This window comes from Stegostoma tigrinum, chromosome 30, assembly GCF_030684315.1.
Source record: "Stegostoma tigrinum isolate sSteTig4 chromosome 30, sSteTig4.hap1, whole genome shotgun sequence".
NCBI classification, from domain to species: domain Eukaryota; kingdom Metazoa; phylum Chordata; class Chondrichthyes; order Orectolobiformes; family Stegostomatidae; genus Stegostoma; species Stegostoma tigrinum.
Window position 1 is genome coordinate 21,501,846 of NC_081383.1, and position 26,431 is coordinate 21,528,276.

General features: G+C 38.6%; 1 protein-coding gene across 1 annotated transcript; it reads left to right on the forward strand.

Moving 5' to 3' along the window:
- The first annotated feature begins 25 nt into the window (after positions 1-25).
- LOC125465874 (RNA-binding E3 ubiquitin-protein ligase MEX3C-like) lies at positions 26-24,080 on the forward strand. The gene is made up of 2 exons (XM_048559810.2): positions 26-258; positions 21,706-24,080. The coding sequence occupies exons 1-2, from the start codon at positions 78-80 to the stop codon at positions 22,965-22,967; spliced, it is 1,443 nt and encodes a 480-aa protein (XP_048415767.2). The 5' UTR covers positions 26-77; the 3' UTR covers positions 22,968-24,080.
- The last annotated feature ends 2,351 nt before the right edge of the window (positions 24,081-26,431 follow it).

A 26,431-nucleotide genomic window follows, 5' to 3' on the forward strand; every position in this document is an offset into this window, starting at 1 on the left:
GAGGAGGAGGGGGAGGTGGGGTGGTGGTCGTGGTGGACGAGGAGGAAGACGAAGAGGAGTTGGAGGATGAGAGTAGCATGAATGGGCTGGCCGGGCTGCCGAACTCGGCCGCCTCGCTCTTCCACCCGCCGCTGGTGCCGCCGCCTCCTCCGCTGTTCACCATGCCTGGGGATCCCGGGCGTAGGAAGAGCGTCAACATGACCGAGTGTGTCCCGGTGCCCAGCTCCGAACATGTGGCCGAGATCGTTGGAAGACAAGGTAAAGAGACGCTCAACGAGGAAGCAACACAAAACAAAAACCCCCATTTCTTTTTTGTTTTATTTTTTCTCCAAAAGTTTTGCAAACTCTGAAAGATGCAAATAGTTTCCAGCAACAGTAACACTACATTGTGCATTGCAAAGCAAATACTTTTAAAGATGCATTTTTGTAAAAGAAGAAAATCGGATAAAACAGGTTAGAATGCAAAAGGAAAATCCTGGCAGGGAAGACAAAACGTTCTCAAATGAGTTAGATTTCGTATTTGTAGGTAAAACTAGATGAATTGGGAATGGGTTTGCATTATGTTTTTGTGTGGGTAATTGCTACAAAAGATGCTTTCAGGATAGCTCTCACGTTTTTGATTCGATTGACCATTTTTCACCAGGGACTAATAGTTTATGGGTTTGCCTTTACATCGTTGGAAGCTAGAGATTCAGATTTGGATTGAATGTAGTTTCTTTGTGTGGGGTGGCGAGAAGGGAGCAGAAATAGCTTCCTTAGTGCAAGGCTTACATGGATGAAATACTTCCTTCAGCGCAGTCGAGCCATTGGACCGTTTAATAAAGAATCCCAATCCGATGTAAATCGTCAAATCCAAATGTTTGACAATGTTACTAAAATACTAGTATTGGGAAATTTGTTCATTTGAAAATTGGGATGGTCCCATTATTTTCCTTTCTGTTGATGTGTATCCCTGAGCATACACCCTTGGTAGATAGAAATTCCTAATCGCGTGTGGCCATTGTGTAAGATTGGACTGAAAATTCCCATTAGACATAAATATTTTATTCAGGTACTGTTATGTAAGCATAAAATGTAAGTTCTTGCATTGCAGTTAAGGGTGATGATCATTTTTTAGTAAATGGAGACAATTTTTTCACTGGTTCATTGTTTCCTTTGTTCAGGAATCAAACCATGCTCTGATTTATATGCTGACATCATAGGCTGTGGGGCTGGGAGTCTGGGATTGATTTAAGTGTTTTACATTTTTTTTGCTTTTGTTTCCAGAATAGCAAGTATTGCCGCAATTTAGTAGATTAATGTGCAAAATGTATCTATTTAGCAACATTGACTTCAGAAATTTAAATTTTTTTTCACAATTTAAATGTTCACTTCAATTAAACACTTCAGTCATGGGTTCTTATTGAATATTTGCAGAATCTTGAATACTATCTTGAAAATGCTTAAACAATTAAGAGTTTTCACCACTGCATTTCTGCTAAGAAATGTCACTGGCGTCATTATTTTTGACCTGGATAGAATGACCCTGTAAAGACCACTAGAAATTTCAGGTCTGTATATCCAGTTTGGAATGCGAGTAAACAGTTACTTCCTTGCAAGTTTCAATTTTTTTCGACAGTTCCCATGTGCTTTGCTTCTTCAGATCCTGCATTTTGAATATATTAAAAGCTTGTGTTGGAATCTGACAACCATTGGATTCTTGGTACAAGTAACCAGCCATTTTACGTCATTCAGTTTAAGCATTGAGAGTTGTCTGGGCTCCTTGACTAGAGGCTCATCACACCCAAGCTTGATTATGCTCTCACCTGATGATTGTACCCACACTGCTGGGGTCATGAAGTGGTAATCAAGGGAAGGAATCCCAGATAATTATTGTGTAGGCTTGGTTTTTGGGTATACTTAACAAATAATGGATTGAAAGTTTTCATAATTAAGTGTTTACGGAAATGGAATATTTTCATATAGAGAGTGTACTGACATGTTGTGATATCTAGAAAGTCAATTGAATTGTGTTTGAACAAATTATATCACTTTAATTTTGTAGGTGACTTGCTTTAAGTTACTTATTTTAATTTCAAGCGCAGTACACTTTTAAATCTTCATCTACCACTGATAAATTTGATTGAGATGGTAAATAACTTCTACCATCCTGACCAAGTGAGTCACGAATTTCTGATTTTTGGCAATCTCTTGAGGTACCTAGCTGGGCCGAGAAATAATATTTTCCCTCAGAAATGTACGGTTGTTTAGTTGGCATCTGTCTGTTGTGCTAAAAGAATTAGATACATTTTTCAAAATTGAATTGTTCAAAATGTATTTCCAACTGTTGTGATTTTACTTTGTTAAAAAGTGAAGGGGATTGAATCAGCTACACTTTTTCAACCTTCATGGTTGGCCACAGCAACAATATCTCAGTGCCACACCTAAAACTGTGGTTATCCAAAGTCAACTATATAATTACAACATTTTAAAAGTCACCTGGATAGGTATATAAATAGGAAGGGTTTAGAGGGATGTGGGCCAAATGCTAGCAAATGGGACTAGGTTACATTAGGATGTCTGGTCAGAGTGGACGAGTTGGTCCGAAGGGTCTGTTTCTGTGCTGTATGACTTTATAAACTGTGTGATTAAGGATCCAGTTGCATGGTTTTTTGAATGAAAGGGCTGTTTTATTACTTGGCATGGTGGGGAGAAAATGACATCAAACATGCATAAACAGGTGCAAATTTAGAGGGATAGTATCTAGCACAAAAGGAAGTAAAAATACATGCATTTAATGTCCTTGCAGTGTCCTCGAGTCTGTTTGGTGTCCAGCATTGTCTTTAATCAGCAACAGTGAATCTTGTGAATCCCTTTGTCCTCAGTGCCTAGGTGTTTCTGTTCACTTTGTGTTGTCACAGGATGCTATGTTGGAGAAGAGGCATTGAGCTTTCTCAGGTTCTGTGGTCACAAGTCTGCAATGCCTGCTGTGCCAAAACATTTCTTGAAAAACAAGCTGGCTTGAAATAAAAACTGATTTGTGTATTTCCATATGAGTTTGTTTAGAACACGGAACTGTACAGCAAAGGAACTAGACCTCAGGCCCGTGATGTTGTGCAAAAAATGACACCAAATTAAACTAATCCCATCTGCCTGCCCTCAGCCCATATCCCTCCATTCCCTGCATACTCATGTGCTTATCTATAAGTCTGTTAAATGCCATTTTCATATTTACCTCCACCACCACCCTGGCAGTGCATTCCAGACTCCTACCGCTGGCGGGAAGAAAAAAAACTTGCCTTTCATGCCTCCTTCGGATTTTCCCTCTCAGCTTAAATGCATGCCCTCTAGTAATAGACACTTCAACTCTTGGGGAAAAAAGATTTTGACTGTCAACCTTGTCTGTGCATCTCATAATTTAATAAATGTTGATTGTGTCTCCCCTCAATCTCTGCCACTCGAGAAAACAATGCAAGTTTTTCTGGTCTCCCTCAAAGATCATACCCTCTAATCCAGGCAGCATTCTGGTAAACCTCTTCACGCACTCCAAAGACCCCCACATCCTTCCTGTACTGTAGTGACCAGAACTGAACGGAATACTCTGTGTGGCCTAACCGAAGTTTTATAAAGCTGCAACATTACATCTGACTCTTGTACTTAATTCCCCAACAATAAAGGCAAGCATGCCATATGCTGCCTTTAACATCCTATCTACTTGTGTGGCCACATTCAGGATCTATGGACTTGAACTCCAAGATCCTTCTGTACATCAATGCTGTTCATAGTCCTGCCATGAACTGTATAACTGTTTCCAAGCTTGATTATTGCGGGTGATGTCTTTCATCTCCAAAATGTGAAACTTATCATATAGGGATAAACCAAATTGGGAAATGTGGACCTTTACATGCCCAACTGGGTGAACTAGTTTCAATGTGCTTTGATAGCTGATTGCTGTGTCCATTTTGTCAATGTTTTTCCTTGACATATTCGTCTCCATTGTTGTTTCCTGTAATATCTTAGTACTTTTAATTTTAAGCCTTATTTGCATCTTTTTATGGTCATTACATTTAAGATATTTGGCTACTGATCTTTCCAATCAAAATGTCAGTACTTTTCAGTAAAGGAGGAGCAAAGTTGACAATTTCAGAACAGTAATAGCAGAGGATTAGTATCAGTTTAGCTAAGTTGATGTATAAACTGGGAAAACCTTGAAAAATCAGCAGTGAACAGGCTTGTTCTATACTTGGCCCTTCCATACAAACCAATTCTTGATCCCCTGCCTTCAAACCAGGTGTTACCCTTGGGCTAAGTAGCGTGCACTACTTCAGATCAACCATGATTCTCTTGGTGACTGAGCAAGCTTGAGGACAACCAACCACCTGCCGTACCTGTTTCTTGAAATACTGGCAATCTAACCTGTGACCACCCTATACTGAGCAGTGTTTAACTGAGTTAGTAACCATGGATATTTTTGTTTTGGCACAAAGTACGGAATAGTTAACACCTTTAAAACTCTGATAGTTTTTATTTAAATGAGAGGCAACAACTAGCTTATGGCACTAGCTGGGACAAGTATTATCTCCTGTTCTGAGTGAATGAATGATTTTGATCTCCGGTTCAAACTTTACTCTGCTGTTTTATCTCTCAACCTAATGAATTTATTGTAATAATGGATGTTGATTGCTACTTTAGTAACCTTGGGATATAAATGAAATGTAAATTATTAAGTTATTTAGTCAGTTGGAGGAGTAGGAAAGAAGCCAAAAAAGTAAAAAGGAAGGACACATGTCCATTGAGTCAACCATGTTTGCCATTGTAGTGTTGTTAGTAAGCAATTGTAGAGTGTAGGCTGCATGCTGTGTTCTTGGCCAAGGAGCAGCAATGAAAATAGAAAGCAAGATTTGTCTTAATTCTACTGTTTAAACTGATACTACTGTTAAGTGTATTTAAAAATGGTTATCTTATTAAAGATCAGAGTATCTAACCATAACCTGAAAGAGCAGCTTGAATATGATTGATCATAATTTAAATAATATTTATACTGGAAATTGATACTTTAAAATTGGCAGTGAATATGCGTTCAAGTTTTCAGAAGTTGATTGTTAAGCTCAACATTACTGGCTCTAGGCACGCAGCATGAGACTGCCTAAAATTATCTATAAAACCATTAAATTAGCAGCAAGTGGAAACATTTTGTCTGTCACAGGTTCTGCTGCATCGATTAGTCCTTGAACTTCGTTCATTCTGCAAAATCAAATTCAGCCTTGCTGAATTTAAAAAAAAATACCGTAGAGGGCTTGATAGAACAATCACCTGGGACAACACTCATTTTCCTCTGACACTTAGACTTAATGCAGTCATTGCAGTTTGACTGTTCACCTGCTAATGTTTAGGGAGTTTCAACCCAGGGCCTGGAAACAGCGCAAAATAGCATAATACATGGTTAATAGTGTACTGAATTAACAGTCGCCCTCAAACAAGATGCAAGGATCACTGTAGTGAAAGCAAATAACTTGACTAGTGCAGTCAGAGTTTCAGTTCTGAAATTGGATATTTAATCATGTTATTGAGCCCCTATACTTGTATTCTACATCCAGTAGATTGTGCTTATGATCCATATTTCAATAGTCTTCCCTAGTTTAGTGAGCTGACATTTTATATTGGAATCCATAACATCATCACGTTTTCTAACAGAACCGTAATTAAAGTAAATGCATATTTCAATATAGCTAATTTTAATTAAATGGAATTGTTGAAAGAAATTTCTTTTTGGAATGTTTAACCTGTATGTAGGGAGGAGGAATTATCTGCTTAAACCGAATATTGGATTATTACTTTGAATGTATAGGATGGGATTCTGTACATAACATTTGTTTCAATTGGAGAAGGAAGCACTTAGTTAACCAGTTATGATTTTAAAAATAAATTCTATATTCCTTAACTGGCTTTGTCATGCTGTACAACGTATATTTCCACCTATGTTTTTTATTTTACTGCTGAGAGATTTTTTTTGTCTTTGGCCAACCCTATACTCGTTTGGTTGAACCTGAATTACTGAGTTCCAAAAGTTACATTTTCCACCCTGACCAAAATGCACTTGTCCTGCTCCCTCACAGCCCCTGTTCTTCTCAGCTTCGTCAGTTTCCCATTATATAAGGCTTCAATCTTAAAATTTTTGACTTTAATTACATTATGGCCTCATCCCTTCCTCTGACATCTTCCATTTTTATTTTGTTCTAAATTGTATCCTTTGTTCCTATTCTATTCCCATTTCAAACCTGCTCCACTGACGTTGCTGAGCCTCTAATAGTGCTCCATGTTTCTCCAAGCACTCTTGTTTTTCATTGCAGCTTTTTTTAGCAGTATCCTGCCACTGTATTTTGGAAAGGCAAATCAGGGCAGGACTTAACACTTCCCAGGACCTTCCCATTAAGTGTTTGCTGGACAAAGACTTGGAGTGCCTGATGTTTACCCAGGACTGTAGTTTCGAGAAACTAAGATAGTGAAGAACGCATTTGGTATACTTGCCTTTATTGGTCAGTACATGAGGTATGTTGGGAGGTCCCATTGTGGTTGTACAGAATATTGTTTAGGATATTTTGGAATACTATGTACAATTCTGCTCTCCCTGCTATAGGAAGGATGTTGTGAAACTTAGGAAACTTAAAAAAGATTTGCAAAGATGTTGCCTGGGTTGGAGGGTTTGAGCTATAGGGAAAGGCTGGGGCTCTTTTCTCTGGAGCACCAGAGGCTGAGGGGTGACCCAGTAGAAGTTTGTAAAATGTGGATACAGTGAATAGACAAGGTATTTTCTCTGAAGCGGGCAAGTCCAAAACTAGAGGATGTAAGTTTAAGGTGAGAGGGGAGTGATTTAAAAGGGTCCTAAGGGGCAACTTTTTCACGAGAGTGATGTGTGTATAGAATGAGCTGCCATAGGAAGTGGTAGAGGCTGGTATAATTACAACATTTCAAAGGCATCCAGATGTGTGCATGAACAGGAAGGGCTAAGAGGGATATAGGCCAAATGCTGGCAGATGGGACCAGATTAATTTAGGGTACTGGTATTTCTGCTTTAATGCATGTTTTGTTAACGTGAATTGGCTGTAACATGACTGATGAATAATGGATGCATGGCCAATGATGCAACTATCGTGTTATCAGAGAAAACCTATATCTGGTTGGTATGGATGAGTTGGACCAAAGGGTCTGTTTCCATGCTGTACAACTCTAACTTTCATTTTGCCTTTGGTCAACATCCTAAACCTCTCATCTTATAGCTGGTAATGGTATTTTTGTTCTGTAATCAGTTTTTTTTCTTGCGTCCATAAAGTACTTCAGGTGCCTTTTTCATACGACACTTTGAATAAATGTGGAACATTGACAATCTTAAATATGCATGTCAAAAATATTTTTCTTCATTCGCACCAAAATTCTGGTAGGATGAAATACTGCCCTTTATTTCAGAAACCTGTATGCTATTAAAACAAGGGTACTTTTCAGTTGTTTTTATGTTGAAAGTATTAAAGTGTTATTGAAAATTAATTTGAGCAGATTTCATTCTTATAGAACATAGAACATTACAGCACAGTACAGGCCCTTCGGCCCTCGATGTTGTGCCGACCTGTCATACCGATCTCAAGCCCATCTAACCTACAGTAATCCATGTACGTCCATATGCTTGTCCAATGACGACTTAAATGTACCTAAAGTTGGCGAATCTACTACCTTTGCAGGCAAAGTGTTCCATTCCCTTACTACTCTCTGAGTAAAGAAACTACATCTGACATCTATCCTATATCTTCCACCCCTCAATTTCAAGCTATGCCCCCCACGTGCTCGCCGTCACCATCCTAGGAAAAAGGCTCTCCCTATCCACCCTATCTAACCCTCTGATTATTTTATATGTTTCAATTAAGTCACCTCTCAACCACCTTCTCTGTAATGAAAACAGCCTCAAGTCCCTCAGCCTTTCCTCGTAATACCTTCCCTCCGTATCAGGCAACATCCTAGTAAATCTCCTCTGCACCCTTTCCAAAGCTTCCACATCCTTCTTATAATGCGGTGACCAGAACTGTACACAATACTGCAAGTGCAGCCGCACCAGAGTTTTGTACAGCTTCACCATAACCTCTTGGTTCCTGAACTCGATCCCTCTATTAATAAAAGCTAAAACACTGTATGCCGCCTTAACAGCCCTGTCAACCTGGGTGGCAACTTTCAAGGATCTGTGTACATGGACCCCGAGATCTAAAAGTGGATGAGAAATACAGCACTAAGTTATGTATGGCCTTTATGTTGACACAAAGATGGCTGATCAAGTGGGATCTTCTGTTATTGTTTTTGAGGAAATTAAATATGTTGTCATGGATAAATTGGAGGTTTTTTTTGGGAAAGAGTGAAATTAAAACTTCGTATGGTATCTATCCAGTTGGATGTTCTTGGTACCTGATGTGGAATGTTTAAAATGGATGTCTTCAATTCAGCAATCACACCCTTGATTTTGTGAGCTGAAATGCACAAATTTTACTACAAAATGGATGTGATATATTTGAAATATAGTTAAAGATATGCAAAAATTAAAATAAATGTCTTGATAAGTTTTAATTAAACTTTCAAGCCAATTAGTGTACCTTAATCATTAATCAATTGCAGTAATTTCCGACATATTGCTGTAGGTTAAATGTACCTTGAACTATGCATGAACATTTTTTCCTAATTAAAGTTGGTTATTTTGGGATTTAATTTTAAGACATGTTCTTGACATCTGATCACAGTGTCTCATAGTTGAGGTGAAGCATGATATGATTTTCATTTTTAGAGCTTCTTAGTGCTAATTGTGTGTTCAGACAAAGTTAATTCAGAGTCCTTAGTGCTGGGGATATATTAGCATGAATAGAGGATTGGCTAACTAAAGTGAGTTGGATAAGGGGGTAATTTTCAGAATGGCAACCTGTAACTAGTGAAGTGCGCAGGGATCAGTGGGTAGGCCACAATTACTTACAGTATACGTTAATGACTTAGATAGGGAAGTGCATGTACTATTGTCAAGTTTGCAGATGACACATAGGTAGAAAGCAAGTGGTAAGGAATATACAGAGGCATATAGACAGTTCAAGCAATTAGGCAAAAAACTTGGCAGGTGCAATATAAATATGGGGAAAATCTGAGTAATGCGCATTTCTAAGAAGAACAGAGGAGCTGAATATCATTTAAATGGAGCTGGACTGCAGAAAACTCCAGTGCAGAGGGATTTAAAACTTCTCTTCCATAAATCTCAAAAGTTCAGCCTTCATGGTAAAACTGTACAAGGCTGTACTCAGATTACATCTGGATATGTGAATATATTGGTCACCTTGTCTAATGAAAAATTTACTGACGTCAGTGGCAGTCCAGAGAAGGTTCACTAGACTGGTCCTGGTAATGAAGAGACTTGGAGAGGAGGGCTTGAGTTGGTTTTGCACGTACTCATTTGAATTTAAAGAATGAAAGGTCTCTTAGGTTTTAGAGTAGATTTGTAGCTTGGGTTGTGGATGTTGTGGTTGGTTGGCTCTCCAAGCTGGTTCGTTGTTCCGTAGACGTTTCATTACCCTGCTGGGTGCAATCAGTGCAGCCTCCAATGAAGCTCTGTTGCTTTTCGGCCTATGTCCATTGAGCTTGGTTACCTCACTTCTGGTTTTCTTTCACAATGGAGTATATATGGGGTCTAGCTCTGGGTTTATTGATGGTTTTCTTAGTGGAGAACCAGCTTCTAGGAATTCCCATGCTTGTCTCTGCTTCGCCTGTCTCAGGGTCCTGATGTTGTCCTAATTGAACTGGTGGTTTTCCTTAGCCATGAGGATGGAGATGAGTGAGTATTGGTTGTGTCTTTTCGTTGCCAGTTGATGTTCCTGTACTATTGTGGCTAATCTCCTTCCTGTTTGGCCTCTTTATTGAAACATACAAGATTCTTGGGTGGATCTGACAGTGTAGATGCAAAAAGAGCGTCTGCACTTGAGGGTGTGCCTTTTAAGCCAGATAAGGAATTACTTCTCTTGAGGGCAGTGAATCTGTGGAATTTTTTTTACTGCAGTGAGCTGTCTGGGCTGAGTTGTTAAGTTTCAAAGCTGAGATTTTTTTTCAGTGAGAGAATCCATGGTTATGGTGAAATGTGGAATTAAGGTCTATCAGATTAACTATTATCTCATTGAATGGCAGAGCAGACTCTGTGTTCAATAGCCTACTTCTCTGCCTCCATTTTATGCTCCCATGTTATGATGGAAAACTATGAAAAACTAGAGAGTTCTTCGAAAAATAACTGCAGGGCTCACATAGATAGCAGCTGAAATATGGTTTACATTGTATATGTAAGTGTGTTATTAAGCTTGCTTCGTTATTTGACATTCCGTTACCTGTGTTTATGTGGAGAGGAATACTATTAGCCCATGGAATTCCTAACTATAGCGAGTGCAAAATTGATCATGCAAATGGAGTAGTTTGAGTATTCGCCTCCTTTGAAATAGTCCGCCCTGTTCAATTATGAAGTAGTACATTAAAATTTTAGAAGTTAAAACTAGTGACATCTGGATTCTACACATTAAAGGTTTAAATTACCCAGTTAGGGAGGTTTTGTGGGTAAGAAATGTAGGTTTTCATAACCAATTTTAGATACTTGCCTTTCTGGAGCTCAGAGATACATTTGCTAACTGATGATTTGAGCAGTTTTGGTACTTCTTTAGTTGTCGTACTGTAATAAGACATGAGCATTCAAGCAACTTTGCAAAAGAGCAAAAATAGTTTAAGAAAATCCAAATCTTTGTTTTGGCTGAATTATGTAGTACTGTAATTGTAAGAATCTTAAGAACTTAACCTCCCCAAAGTTCTACATAGTCAGAGAAACTTTGTCATGCTAAGGTTGAAGTGAGAGGGATCAGTTCTGTAATTGTTGCAAGAGTAATGAATGAATACTAGATTGACTTGCAATGGTCTATGTGTAATGTAGAGTATAAAATATTTGGAAACAACATGATTGCATAGTGTCTATTGTGTTAATCTCATTGTGCTTACAAATACTTTGCCAGTAAAATGTGTTTCTGTTTAATCTTTCAACAGAAACTTTGTGTGCTGTTATTATGGTACTCTCCTAATCTTCCATACTTTGCAGTTGACTGGAAGTATGTGAAGGCCACTTGTTGCTTTTGCACCTGAAAGTAGCAAAACCTCACCAGGAGCTGAAATGGCTCAAATGTAAACCAAAGTGCTCTTCCTGAATAATATATTAATTTTAAAAGAATGACCACATTGAGTGAGGTTGCCCAGGCTGAACTCTAGTAGCTCCCCTCGAAAAGCAGAGGTGGAGTTGATGGGATGAATTTTGTTGCCTCAACATGTTATTTCTAGAAGAGAGAATATACTTTCTTACTAGTAATGAAAGCATATTTAAAGCGTGCATTGAACAGCTATCGTTTTCTTTCTAGTCATATAATGAATGGTCCTAAATGTGTTTTGCATGTGGGGAAGGGAAACTACATGCAAAGGTTGCTGTTATACACCTCCTCAGGAATCCTCAGTGCCTCCTGTTCTGAGTTCCCTACTGCCTTCCAAGGCCCAATGAATCACCAGCTCAGACTTCAGGGAAGAAGAATGAGTGGTGAATGCAGACATGAAAACTACTCCTTTGCACAAAACAACACCACAATCGTTTCAATCAATGAACATCAACAACTGTGAAAATAGGGAGAGGATTGGGTTGTGGAAGGGAAGGTTGAAGACAAGTGAAAGAAATGCAGTTGGAAACTGCCTGGCAGAAAGTACAATATAGTGTGTTAGGTAACCAATGGAAAAGTAGGAGTGGGCATGGCTGCAGAATTAATCTGGTGTTCGTACTGCTGAAGGGTCATCACTCACAAGTTAGGAGTAAGGTTGACCTGAAGGGGACTGAGACATGGTAGTTCAGAATATTAGATTTAGGTTACCAAGGCCTCATGAAGTGGGGAGAACATGAGGCCTCCTAGACTTTCACATTTTGGAATAAGATAGCATATCGATTGTAATTTGAGGTGTTGAGGATGAATAAGTTGTCTAGGAGATAATACAACAAGAATCATTTTAAGATGTTTTGAATCAGCACAGGCAGGTGGATTATATTATTTTGGTGAAGCATAAAGATTGGTTACCATAAAGTTGGAAGCTGAGGTAGGGTTTAAGTGAACTGCCATTGATTTGGTCTCATGGCAGCTGGGGATGTTGATGGACTCAGAGTTCGAGGCGAGTATGGGATGGTGTAGGCTAAGGAGAATTAATTTGGTTTGGAAGGCAATAATAACATCCTATGCTTATGTAATATTTATGTATACATGGAGTTGGGAGTTGTCATCATGTTATGTAGAGATTGGCCACTTGATATATCCATGATAATGTCTTGAAATAGCATATAAATAAGAGCCCAAGTCCGAAGTTGAATTCTTGTGATAGATTAGAACATGGCTTAAATGTTGCTGACAGTTTAATCTTTGCATAGCAAAGGTACTAGTGGAATTAGGTAAAAAAAGTTAAGAGCCACAAAGGAGACAGTAGTTGCAAGGATATACGGTGGTTATTGGCTCAGATGATAGCAGGAAAGTAGATGAATAGAAAGACTACTTTCATGCAACGTGTTAACCATGTGATTTTGGCACTGTCCAAGTCATTGTAGTGTCTCTAACAAGGAATAGTGATAATACAGCTGTAAGACAAAGATGTGTTGACGAATTTGGAGCATAAGGAATGTTGAGGTAATGGATGGAGAAAACATCATTCCTGCATCTATCCTATCTGGTCTTGTTAAAATTTTAGAGGCTTCTATGAAATTCACTTTCATTTTTCTGAACTCCAATTAGTATAATTCTAACCAATTCCACTATTCCTCATACGTAAGTTCTACCATTCCATGAATCACTGGCAAACTTTGTTGCAGTCCCTCTATGACAACATCCTTCCTTGGATACGGAGACCAAAACTGCGCACACACACAAAGAATGCCCGGTGTGGTCTCACCAAAGTCCTGTATATTTGCACCACGACCTCCTTTCTCCTGTACTCCGATTGTCCCGCCATGAAGGCCAACATGCCTTTTGCCTCTTGACCACCTGCATGCTTACCTTTGGTGTACAGAAGGACCCAGGTCTCATTGCACATTCCCCTCTCTTAATCTATATTGTTCACATAATTCACCTTTGTTTTTGTCCCCATAAAACGTACCTGCATATATATCTACATGATAGTGCACCTAGTATGCATTTGCCTGCTCTCAGCTTAATCAAATCATTTTGAAACATCTCTACGTTCACCTCTCCACCCAGTATTGTGTCACCTGCAAATTTGGTGATATTACACTTCATTCCTTCATCTTAATCTTTATACATTGTGAATAGATGATGTCCTAGTACTAATCCCTGATAGCACCCCACTGGTCATTGCCTGCCATTTTGGAATAAGGCTCGTTTATTCATACTATTTGTTATCTGCCTGCCAACCACTTTTCTATCCATCTTAATATACTAGCACCAATCCCATGTATGTTAATTTTACACGCTAATCTCTTATGAGTCCAAATAAACCACATCTAGTGGCTCCTGACATCAACTGAGCCACATTCTCGAAGAATTCTAGTAAATTTATGAAGCACAATTTTCCTTTTGCAAATCCATGCTGACTCTGTCCAGCCTAGTGTTTTCCCAAGTGCTGTGCTTAAATCTTTTATAATGGCTTCTGGCAATTTCCCCAGTATCAACACTAGGCTAACTGCTCTGTTATTTCCAGCGTTGTCTCTGCCTCTGTTGTTAAGTAGAGGGGTTACATGAGCTATCCTGTAATCTGTAGGAACTGTTCCACAGTCTAGAATCTTGGAAGATGACCACCAATCCATCCCAACTTTCTAGTAATCTGGGATGTAGGTTATTAGGGCCTTTGCTTTATCAGCCATCAATTCCATCACTTCCACCAGCACTAGGGTGGCACGGTGGCTCAATGGTTAGTGGTATTGCCTCACCGCACTGGTGGGATGCACCAAGTGTCAGTATGGACTTGTTGGGCTGAAGGGTCTGTTTCTACACTGTAGGGATTCTATGATAACCATTTCCAATTAATGTCGATTTGTTTCAGTTCCTCTCTTTGGCTAAATCATGTCTCCCAATATTTCTGTCTGTTATGTGTTCTCCTTTCTGAAATCAGAATCAAGTTTGAATTAATTGGTCAGCCATCTGTCTTCCCCGTTATAAATTTCCCTTTTTTTCTAATTGTAAGGGACACTCCAGGGATTCCTTCTACAGCGTTGTTACTAATTTATCCATAATTACAGAGTTCCTTTATTGCATGTGTCTCAAATTTCCTGTTTAGTGTCACTTCCAATATCACCCCTACATGTTGGGGTCTATGTATAATACCCACTCATGTTTGTCTGCCCCTCTATCACAGATTCCATATCATCGGAGCTAATATCCTTCCTCATTGTGTTAATTTCCTCTTTGATCAGCAATGTAACTCTGGGCATTCAGTTCCCATCCCTGGTCACCCTGCACCTATATCTCCGTAATCCCAAATATTTCATTCCTATTTTCAAATATTTATATGATTAATTAATCCGGTTTATTGCAAATGTATTAAGTCACAGTGTTAAGGTTTGTCTTTGTCACATTATTTGTTTCTCATTGTGGCCCTGTTTGATTTTGGGTCCTTTGATTTTTCTGTCACTTTTCTAATTCCCCTTACTGTCTGTTGTTTTTGTCTTTGATTCCTGGCATAGGTTCCCAATCCCTTATTATTTTAGTACCATGCCTGCCCAACCACTCTAGGAAGTATTCCCCTGGTGATACCGTCCCAGTCTTACGCAGATACAAACTGTCCAGTTTGTAGTGATCACACCTCCCCCAGAACCAGCCCCAATGTCCCAGGAATCTGAAACCCTCCCCTTGTACATTTCTTCAACCACATGTTCATCTGATATATCCTGTTATTTCTGCTCCGAGTAGTATTTCCTGGGCCTACTACCTTTTGAGGTCCTGATTTTCAACTTGCATCCTTACACTCTATATTCTGCCTTTAGGATCTCATTCCTTTTTTGTTTGGGGCAGATTTTCCAATTTAAGATGTTAATTGAGGAATGAATGATTAGCCTGGTCACTGAAGAGATTGTCATTCTTTGGAATTGTGTCCTAAGATCTTTCCCCTGAGAGTCAGTGCCTCAGTCTGATCATCCAGCACGCGCCGAGCTTTACTGTAGTGTGAACCTGGATTCTGTTGCTCATGTTTCTGGAGTGGGAATTTTGTGGGAACCCATGACCACCTGACTCTGGTAAGTGTTCTGCTCTTGAATTGTTGCTGACTGAAGATGAGGGTTTGTGGTTGGCAATTGGGATGGGTGACGGTTAAGACCACAATTGGTAGGCCTTGCAAAGTATGTTCATGCTGAGAATGAAGACAGTGTAATGAAACAATAGAGAGAGGGATTTCTTGGGTAGAGGGAAGACTGGCTAGTTTTCAGAGGGTAGCAACAACACTTGAAGTGGCCCAGATCTTGGAAAAGAATAAATTCTCAAATGTCTGATCTGAAAATGTTAGGTTATTTCTGGTCTTTGGGAAGCTGCTGCGGTAACCATTTTAGTTGTGATTGACCGAATGTTGCTTTATATTACTGTAATTCAGTTATAGTCCAGAAAGTCATGTCAATTTGTTGATAAGTACATTTCAGATCATTGGTATAGAGTGCAAAGATAATTTGTGTTGGGGGTGATGGCCACATTTACAGACGTAAGAAAGTGGAAAAAGCTGGAGAAAATTTGCAGAAGGGCAGATAAAACTTCAAAACTGGCAGTTCAAATGTCTTAAACAACATAGTCCAAGTTATGCCAAATTCTTTGCACATTTACACATCTTGTGGCCAAATTCTCTTTGGAATAGTTTGAAGTAGAAATTTATACATTGGGACTACACCTACAGATCTGATATGTTCGGTTGAGATTGTGTATTGTATACTACCTTCATTTTTACATTAAATGAAGGTATACCCACAGATGAAAAATTTTCTTTTTGGGACCACCTTTGACCCCTTCTGCATATTTTTACTTGTGAAGTAGCAGGGTTTGAATTGAACAGGTAACTGATACTACAATTTAAGACCCAATCCTATTCAATCTGTGATTCATTGTGCACATACAGTGTGTATGTAATTCTTTAGTATGTACTTAAAGATATTATGATAGGCCTGGATCAGTGACCATGTTAGCATTTTCCTCGTTATGTGTATTTCCCACAGCATATTTGTTTACACAATAATCAAAATTGACTTGGTAGTGAAAAATAACTGCAAACACCAGAAATCTAAAACAAGTGTTGGAGAAAAGCAGCAGATCTGTTAGCATCTGGAGAGAGAAAACAAAGTTAATACTTCTGGTCTTGAAATGTTAATTCTGTAGAGGAAACAGGTACTGCCAGACATCCTGCATTTCTTTGTTTTGTTTGACTTAACGCTTTGATTCTGATGGGAATAGTGTTGAAGTGAGCCACTGCAGCTGTGTGAAGGTCCTTGGACTGTTTCTAGAAATATTACTATCCCATGAACAGCACTGCAATTTGAAATCCTGTCATTTCACCTTTTTAAGCTATAAGTGGTAGTCTTTTGGTTGCTCCTGAATTGGGGGTTTGGACCACTAAGTTGCTTGTGGTTAAATCCAGAGCAGAAAATTGCACCATGTTTTGCACTCGAGCATATGACTAGTAAATATCTTGTTAATGAAATTAGGGAGACCCTCTAAATGTTCTGCGATGGAGCAAATGAGTCCTTAGCTCACATCTAAATTTGAGGTGATGGTGAAGTGCAGTTTATTTTTGATATTCATCACTGCAGAATTGACATTGTTCACGTGACAAGTCTCAGTTTTTTGCAATATGATATAAATTTTAGTGATGTCTAAATCAGACTTTTTAATAAGCTACTATTCAAATTTCCAATGTACAAACAGCTAAATCAGAATCATAATGGCAATAACAGCTTTCGCTAGTTTTTAAAAGAACCCTGGGCTGCAAAGATAAAGAAGATGGTGAAAAATTTGTCTTCAAGACTAGAAGCCAGGAAAATCCAACTAGATTGCTGCTTCCTGCTAGGAATGCGATCTTTATCAAAATGTGCACAAGGCAACATTTACTTGATCTATTATAGCTTATACAAGTCTACAGTTTTGGTGTGGTTAGACTTGCATCTGAATAAACATTCATTTAAATGAGGTAAGAGAGAGTGATCAATACTATGCACAAGCCTGCACCTTTAGGAGACTCAAGGGTATGCCCCAAGAAGAATACACATTCACTGAGACATATCAAAAGATCCAGTTAACAAGTATTAGGTTAGTTATCCTGAAACATAAACAATAAAAGCAAAACCTGAATTATGATCTACACTTAACTGATTTTGATTAAGTTTCTTCAGAGACTAAACTAAAAAGTAGAGATACAGCATTCTCTCCTAGATAAAGGGAATTTGAAGTAATTGGTGTAAAGTTGTGTATGGTGAACAGATCCAAGGACTAAGACTGAAAAATAACTTTGCACTGCAGATAACTGACCAAGGGTGAGAATACTGGAAACAATGCCTCAGCCATCACATTCAAGAAAACAAAATCCACCATTTTAAAAGAAAGGTACTCAAGGTTTTGAAAGGAGTTTTGTATTCGGGGAATAAACAGGCTCTTGACAAATTTGGAAACTTTTTGGTGCTTTTATTTACACATGATACTTGCACTATTGTACCATGAGAGCAACTGAAGAGATGGCCTAGCTCTATGCGTTTAACATGGTTCCAATCATGATCATATCATAGACTCCTACAGAGTTGTGTGTACACTTAGCTAACCCAGCAAGAGGGATTCAAATTCTGATACTAGGCAAGTAAAACAATAGAATAGTGATTGGAATATAAAGAGAACTTGGGTTCATAATTTTCTGCATAAATCACCTTTTGTTTGTCCGATTGTATATGTCACAATCGGGTGGATCGGGCAGAAATGGCTAGCACGAGGGGTCATAGTTTTAAGCTGGTTGGTGGAAAGTATAGAGGGGATGTCAGAGGCAGGTTCTTTACGCAGAGAGTTGTGAGAGCATGGAATGCGTTGCCAGCAGCAGTTGTGGAAGCAAGGTCATTGGGGTCATTTAAGAGACTGCTGGACATGCATATGGTCACAGAAATTTGAGGGTGCATCCATGAGGATCAATGGTCGGCACAACATTGTGGGCTGAAGGGCCTGTTCTGTGCTGTACTGTTCTATGTTCTATGTTCTATGTTCTATGTAGGCAGGAAAGGATGCAGTGAGCACAGGAGTTTCACAGACCTCAATGAACTGGTATTTTTAAGATGACCCTATCAGGTAGAACATAAGCTATTGATGGGGTGTTATTTTGCCCTGCATCCCTATTATCAGCAATTTAAAATTGGTGTGAGGTACTTGTTAGGGAGGAGCACTGAGTTTGGTAAATGGGTGATGCATTATGACGTGGATGTGAATTTGTCAGGAATGTGGTGATGAACTGAGAATAAGTGCCGTTAATCACTTCCTTGATGTGTGAAACTGAGATGGTTTGAACTGTTCAGGTGGGATGTGGGCTATTAGGGATACAGAAGTGATCTAACTGGGAATGAGTTTTTTTCACCTTGATTTTTCTTTGTCCTAAAATATATTTTAAACCTACACAGTAGCCCCTGTTAAATTTCACTTGGTTAATGTTTTGCTTTCTCATTGCTTTCAAAAGCTTGTTATTACTTAAGTAATGTTGAGTTTCAGTTTAACATTGTTTACCAGACATCCTGTTCTGTCACCTGCCTGCTTTCAAGACTTTTCCATAGTCTTCAGCGTGCTGTCCGGGCTTCCATTTTTGTGTGCTCATTTTCTTGTCCTTAAAAATCTGGTGTCCGTTCCTGTCTGGGCTGCCAGTCTGAACTTGCATTGAAGTTCTTGGCGCCACCTAGTGGAAGAACTTATTGGTGCAGGTGGTTCTGTCAGCACCAACCGGCTTCTGACATTTCATAAAGTCTGGCCAATTAAAACTTAACCTGGTGAGTGTAATTTTAATGCACTTATCTTATATTTACGTAGAACAGTATTGTTTGAGATTTAAATTATTTTATTTTATTTTACTAATTATTTTGTTCATGAATGTAGGATTTGGGACCATACATCATTTCAACTCAATGCTAACAAAGGTCCTACAATACTTAATGGTCTAGCATCTCTTATATTTAGTGATTTATTTTATAAGTTGCTTTAAGCAATACACAAATATACAACTCTACTGTTGTTTCTTTTGAGCAATAAATTTCTGCAAGAATCTAGCTCTGCCTTTGACATTGATTTCTGTAGGCAGCCATGCTGCATTTAGTTGAGATTCTCAGGAATGCAGCTCTGAATTTAAGTGAAGAATTGCAGTATAAAACCTAAATTCCTCTCAAGTATTAAGTCTAGTTTCAGGGTGCAAAAAAGATTTACGTGATTGTTGCTCCTAGAGCAGTGAAGTGAAAGAGAATGTTTGATAAAGATGTTCAAAGTTATCAAAGTTATTAAGTACGGGTAATGAGGGGAAACTGTGGATGGCCTCTGTGTCATGTAATACAACAGCACTTCTGAGAGTTTGTAAACAGTGACCTGGGAACAATTTTCACAAATAATTTGAGCCACTTGAATGCTGTGGTAAACAACTTGAGTTTTACCAGGGTCTCAAAGCACTTTATGTACATTGTACTCCTTTTACAAATAGTTTTGTATGCATTGAAATTCTGCAAAAAAAGTATTATTTTGGTTGTTGTGTGAAAACTTCGGCCGGAGCTGAGAACTTTCTTCACAACTTTTTTAAGATAGGTGGTCCAAGAACCTAAAGTCACAGGAGGAAATATATTTTTAGGTAGCAAATAGTTATAACCAGAATGTGCTATCTGAAATTGAGTTGGAGACAAACACCATTGAAGCAATTGGATTACTAGCTGAAGAGAGAATTTTGAGACTCGCAGAAACAGGTGAACAAATAGGATTGGATAAATTCTGGGAGCCGAAGCAAAATGTTCCATTCTCAGAACTAATGTCCTTTCCCTTCAGCATTGTACCATTCTTGAGCATGATGTGTAAAAGCATTCTGAACCGATTATGTTTGCAGTGAAGATTTTGTGTTGCTGAGACGATGTTTATACCTGGGCCAAAGAGTCATGAAAATGAAGAGCAAAGCAATGTTGTGTGACTGCTGCAATACGGCCATGAAAGAAGTTAGAACCCACCCTCTGGTACCAGAGTACTTGAGCAGTGCAATGTGAGATGTAGTATTACTAAATGTGGTAGTTGACGTTTAAATGCAACATAATGCAAACAGTGTCCTTAGGTATATACAAACTGAAAGGACACATTTTGTACTTGTCAGATCTCACATTCATCATATGATGTTGTGGTATATCATAGTATATGGCTTAGAGGATTGTGATCAGAACTCGAATGAAACACTGAGACTGTCAGTCTCTTTCCCTACCAAATAGTTGCTAAAGATGCTACTATATTTATTCAGCATTACTGTGAAAGATATAGAAACACAAATATTGGCAGGTACAGTCATTTGGCACTTCAGATCTGCTCCGCCGTTCAATACGGCGATGGCTGATGATCCAACTCAGTTCCCTGTTCCTGCTTTCTCCACAAACCTTTAATCCCTGTAAACCTAACAAGTATTTCTAACTCCTATAATGCACAATGTAATTGAAATTAACTTTTCCTATGCCTTTGAAGTAAATCCTATTGTCAGTGTGAAGAAGAGAATTTTCTCTTAAGGCCAGAAACTGCATTAGTATCCCATGGCTCTCCCTGTACAATGCTGGCTAATCACAGAGCAAAACAGAGCACACACTGTTTCAATGCTTCTACCCCAATTTCAGAAATGCAACTTTTTTTTACTATTACTATGCAGTAAAGTGTTAATGTTATCGCCTTCTGAAAGAAATTCTGCCAAATTGAGGTTGATTAATTACATATGCACCTATATTGAATCCTATATTTATCAATCAGATGCCAGTTATTTGCAGGTTAGTTCAGAGAATCTTATTTTGTCGTGACATGGAACTTGCTTCTGCAGATTATTTTAAGTTCCCTTTTTAAAACAAGTTAGCATAAATATGCATATAGTTTTAATAATTATAGCTTACCAGGAATAGGATATATCTTTGCAATTTGTTTTAATGCTTATGTTTTGTAAAATCTGCAAGATAGAGCGCAAGGAGATAGCAAGAAATGCAGATGCTGGAGTCAGAGATGAGTGGAACTGGAGGAACACAGTCGTTCAGGCAGCATCAGAGGAGCAGGAAAGTCGACATTTCGACTTTAGTAGAGCACAATCATTGTACCTGCAAACTTTGCTCTTAAATTCTTTTCCAACATGAGCACTATCTTCATTCTGATTACAGCATATATTAGAAACTAACCATGTCAAAAGTAATAATGGGCATTGCAGCTTTAAATGTACAAGTGTACATATTTCTGTAACTATTCATTCAGTTTCCTAGTTGTCACAAGGGAAAGCAAAAGCCTTGGAATCTCATTTCATGTCTGTTTCATTTCTTGTGGTACCATTGTAAGCCTGCTCTAAAAATGCAAAATTAACTTGGGTCTTTATGGTTAATAAACAGAACAGCTTTGTTCAAAATCGACACTTTTTTCTAAAATTTGTCTGACAGTTTTTTTTTCCTCTTCAAAGGTTGCAAAATTAAGGCTCTTCGAGCAAAGACAAACACGTACATAAAAACTCCTGTTCGGGGTGAAGAACCTGTATTTATTGTCACTGGGAGAAAGGAGGATGTAGCCATGGCTAAAAGAGAAATTCTTTCAGCAGCAGAACATTTCTCAATGATCCGAGCATCTCGCAACAAAACAAATGGACTGGCAGGAGCTGTAGCAGGACCTCCAAACCTGCCAGGACAGACAACAATCCAGGTGCGTGTGCCTTATCGTGTGGTGGGGCTTGTGGTAGGACCCAAAGGTGCTACCATAAAACGAATTCAGCAAACAACTCATACGTACATAGTCACTCCAAGTCGTGACAAAGAACCAGTTTTTGAGGTCACAGGCATGCCAGAAAATGTGGATCGGGCCAGAGAGGAAATTGAGGCTCATATTTCAATGAGAACGGGAGTACTTATCGACTTAACCGCAGACAATGACTTTCACTCCAACGGAACTGATGTAAGCTTAGATGGCATCGGCACTACTGGAAGCCTGTGGTCTAAGGCCCCCAATCCAGCCCGCAGACCTGCTGCTACCTTTCGAAATGACAGCCTAAATTCTTTGGGAAGTACTTCCACTGATTCCTATTACAGCAATAGATTAGCAGATACCAGTCCAACAAGTCCATTCAGTACAGGCAGTGGTGGTTTCACGTTTGGGGAGTCACTTGCCTCTGTCAACTCAGATGAGCGTAATGTGGGTTTGGAGTATCCAGCCATTGATTGCTTAAGTGGGCCTCACAGCATGATATGGTCTCCATTTGAGCATGGCAATCCTATTCAAGCCTTTAATGGTAGCTCAACTGTCCAGAGACGCACTAACAGCATTAGTGGCCCTTCTACTCTTCGCGTATCACCCACCATTTCTGATAGCAGTACACTCGACCATCCACTGGCTAGGCGTGTGCAAAGCGATCCTTTAGCTAATTTAGCATGGCTGCCTAACCAGACAACCCTGTCTGCCTTTTCTAACAGCCCAGGCTATTCATCGTCTTCACTCCCAGGGAGTACCTCAGCAACATCTGGCTCTCCCACAGACTCGAGTGGTTCTGAAAGCAGGCAGAAAAACAACCGTGACTGTGTAGTTTGCCGTGAGAGCGAAGTGATTGCAGCACTTGTTCCTTGTGGTCACAATTACTTCTGCATGGAGTGTGCCAACCGCATATGTGAGAAAGCTGAGCCCAAGTGCCCTGTCTGCCAAAAACCAGCATCACAGGCCATTCGTATATTTTCTTAGCGGCATCATGTCCTAGCAAGTACTGCAGGCAACACAAAGAACAGAATAACCGCTGTACAATATACCCTAGACAAACCTTATTTTATTTCGACTGGAAGACTATATTTCCTAGAGGAGATGTTTACAAATTAGCTTTAATTTTAACCCAGTCATCATTGGCAATTTTGGAATAAGTTAGATATTGTTGAGCAGTTGTAACCACATGTGCTGATTGTGTACTGCTTGTCAAAGTTACTATGACAGTATTCAGTTAGATTTAAATAAAGGAAAGGTCCGCCGCACTTTGCAGATATGAGTTTTTAAAATTTCTACCTAGCATTTTATTTTTTAATGCATAGAATATATCTTGTACACATAGCTGAGAAAAGCCAAGTGGTTGTATGTTTTATAACACCAGAGTTTAATTGTGACAGCACCAGTACAGATTACTAAATATTCAAGTTTTATCATTTGTTTACCTCTTACTATGTATATGTAGGGAATTTATAGGACTGAAAATGTACTTTATTTGAATAAATTTTAAAAACTAAATATATTTTATTTTAAGATAATGGACCTTTAACCTTACATGGCTAAAGTACTGATATATATTTGCTGAACTGACTTGACGGTATGAAATTGTATTAAGAGTTTTATTTTTTGACTTAAACCTTCTTAATAAAAGCTTTTTACAGTATGTTGTGTGAAAAGAAAAGCATTTTGTTGTGTGACCATTTGGTAGAGGGACATAAAGAAAATCTTTCTTGAGATCTGATTTGGTACTGTGTAATGACAAGTAAACCCACATCATTTTAGATACGTAGGAAATGTGGAAGGTTTCTTAGTGGTTATGTGTTTATAAGAAAACTGAAATGGGTTGGCCTTAGCCAGTCATTCACTAAAATATTTATAAATAAAATGTTTAAAAGCTTTCATCAACCACGTGGTGTAAATAGATTATTGGGGGATGTCTCACAATTGATGCTGCTATATTTACTATATAGCAAATGAATGAACAAACATTAGCATTTAAAATCTCAACAACGTACAACTAACATCTCTCACTTATTACCTCTTGATCGTTGCCCATCTTTTGCAGAGAAGGATATTTGAAAGTGCTCCTATCCTTTAATGATCTACTATAACATAATTCAAAATAAATTAAACTTTGCTTGACACTGGTGTCAAATGGTCAACAATTTGTTTCCAATAAAATATTCTGTAATACAAAATTTGCCTTGTTTTCCAAATGGTTTGATGTCTTGATTTTAATTTTTGTCTTTGCATAATGAATTGCATAAGATTTAATGCAGGTTTGAGTTTAGATGTTCAATTATCTCTGGTGTCAAGGTGAATGCCATTCTCCATTTCTCAACCTTCAGGAAGAACTAATACTTCATGCTGTGACTTTACATGCAATAATGTATAGATTTCAGAAACTGAGATTAATGAGGGCTTTTAACCAAAATGCATCAACTTTCATTTACCTGCTGAGATAATCCATGATGTAAACAACCCAATTGTGGAGTTTTAAGTTATACATTACAGTGCAGTTTATCAGATCTGCTTTGTTCTCCCACTCAAACATTTGTGTTCTGCACACTGATTTTATAGTTTGCGTTTTCAGTTTTTTTATATCTGTTTATTTTTACAAAGCTATTGTTAAAATGCTAACTTATTTACCCACTAGCCTTTATAGTGCATATTTAAAACTGTTGTCTCATGTTTGTTCATGCTTTTCTTTCTACTATGTTGCTTAAAAAGCACTATGAGCATGAATAAGTAGTTCAGCACCTTGAACCAGCTCTGCCGTTCATATGATCATGGCTGTATTTCATTTTCCTGCCTGCTGTCCATAGTTAAAAATCAGTCAGTCTCCTCCCTAGGTTTACTCAATGCCCCAGCATCGACCATTACAGTTTGTGAATTCCACATACACTCAACCCTTGCAGACTGTAATTCCTCATCTCGGTTTCAAATCTGCTACTCCTTACCTTAAAGCTACACCCTCTTGTTCTATATTGCCCCATAAGGGAAAACATCCATTCTTATGTATACTTGGTCATCTTATTTGTCTGAAACACCTTCTCTCTCTCTCCCAGCCCCCCCTCCCCGCTCTCTCTTCCCCCCCCCCCCCTCAAATCTCACTGTTCATACGCCAGATCCCTCATCTCTGGAATCAATCTACTGAATGTCTTGTAAATTGCCTCCAGTACATCACATCTCTCAAGTAACGTGGCCAAACTGTACACAGTGCTTCAGGTGTACTCTCTCTTATACCGTTGTAGCAACACTTTCCAACTTCTTTTACTCCGGTAGCAATAAATGCCAAAATTCCACTTGCCTTTTTATGTGTTGTACCTGTGCGCTAGTTTCCTGTGCACCAAAGCACTTTGAAGTTACTCATAAGATCATTTGTCTTTCCAATCAAAATACATAACCACTCACTTATCAGTGTTAAACTCGCATCTGCCTAGCGTTTGCAAATGGATAGGTTAGGTGAATGGGCCAAAGGTAATTTCTTTATTGCAGCTTCCCACCTATTTTAATGTTATCTGCAAATTTGGCTGATACTTTCTATCCTGCATCCAAATCATTAATATAGCTAATAAATAGTTGGGGTCCTGAAGCCTGAGCCCTGGAGTACCACAGTAATTGCATCTTGCCAATCAGAATAAGACATATTTGTCCTAACTTGCTGCTTTCTGCTGGTTAGCCAAACTAATAAATTACCCTAACTCACGTAATCTTGCCTTGTGCATTAATTTTTTTTATGCAAAATCTTTTCAGTCCAGATATACAACAGGTGGATCCCCATTATTCACTTTGCTTCGAAGACCTCTCGCAAACTAGTCAGAACACAATGCACTTCTCTCAAAATGTGCTGACTCTAATAGTTTGCATCTTGGCTTTTTGTCCTTGATATTTCGATTCTTAACAATTGCCTAAGGGCAAATGTTAAACAAACTGGTCTATAGTTTCCTGTAAAACTAGATGTGTAGCTATTTTTATTTTGACTTGGTATTAGAAATGCAATGTCAGGTAAATGAGGATTAGTGTTTCTGTTTGAAAGTATGTGCTTTATGTTTAGTCATAGTGCATCGCCATCATCTAATGCCCAATTATTTTTCACTAAGCAGCAATTATCTGCAATGTTTCTGAAAGTAATAAGTTTACTACCTGTTGGAAATGCTGTCAAATTTGAAGTGGCAGCATACAGGAGCAAGCCAGACTTAAGTGCATGAATGCTGTACTTGAAGCTTTTTACTGCTGATATAGTTAAAAACTATAAGCAACAGATACAAGTGGCTTGAACCTGCTCTATCATTCAATAAAGTTACGAATGATATCGAACTCTCAAGTTCATTTTCCTGCCCACTCTCCATATTCTTTTCCCTCGAGCCCAAAGGGGTCTCTGCTTTAGATGTACAATCAACAACTTAGCATTCATAACCTTCTGTAATGGTGAATACCAAGAAGTGTTG

Excerpts from the sequence above, each read along its gene's own strand:
- LOC125465874 (XM_048559810.2), top strand. The coding sequence starts at position 78 with ATGAATGGGCTGGCCGGGCTGCCGAACTCGGCCGCCTCGCTCTTCCAC. Across the intron at positions 259-21,705 it reads CGAGATCGTTGGAAGACAAG|GTTGCAAAATTAAGGCTCTT; the intron begins GTAAAGAGACGC and ends TCCTCTTCAAAG.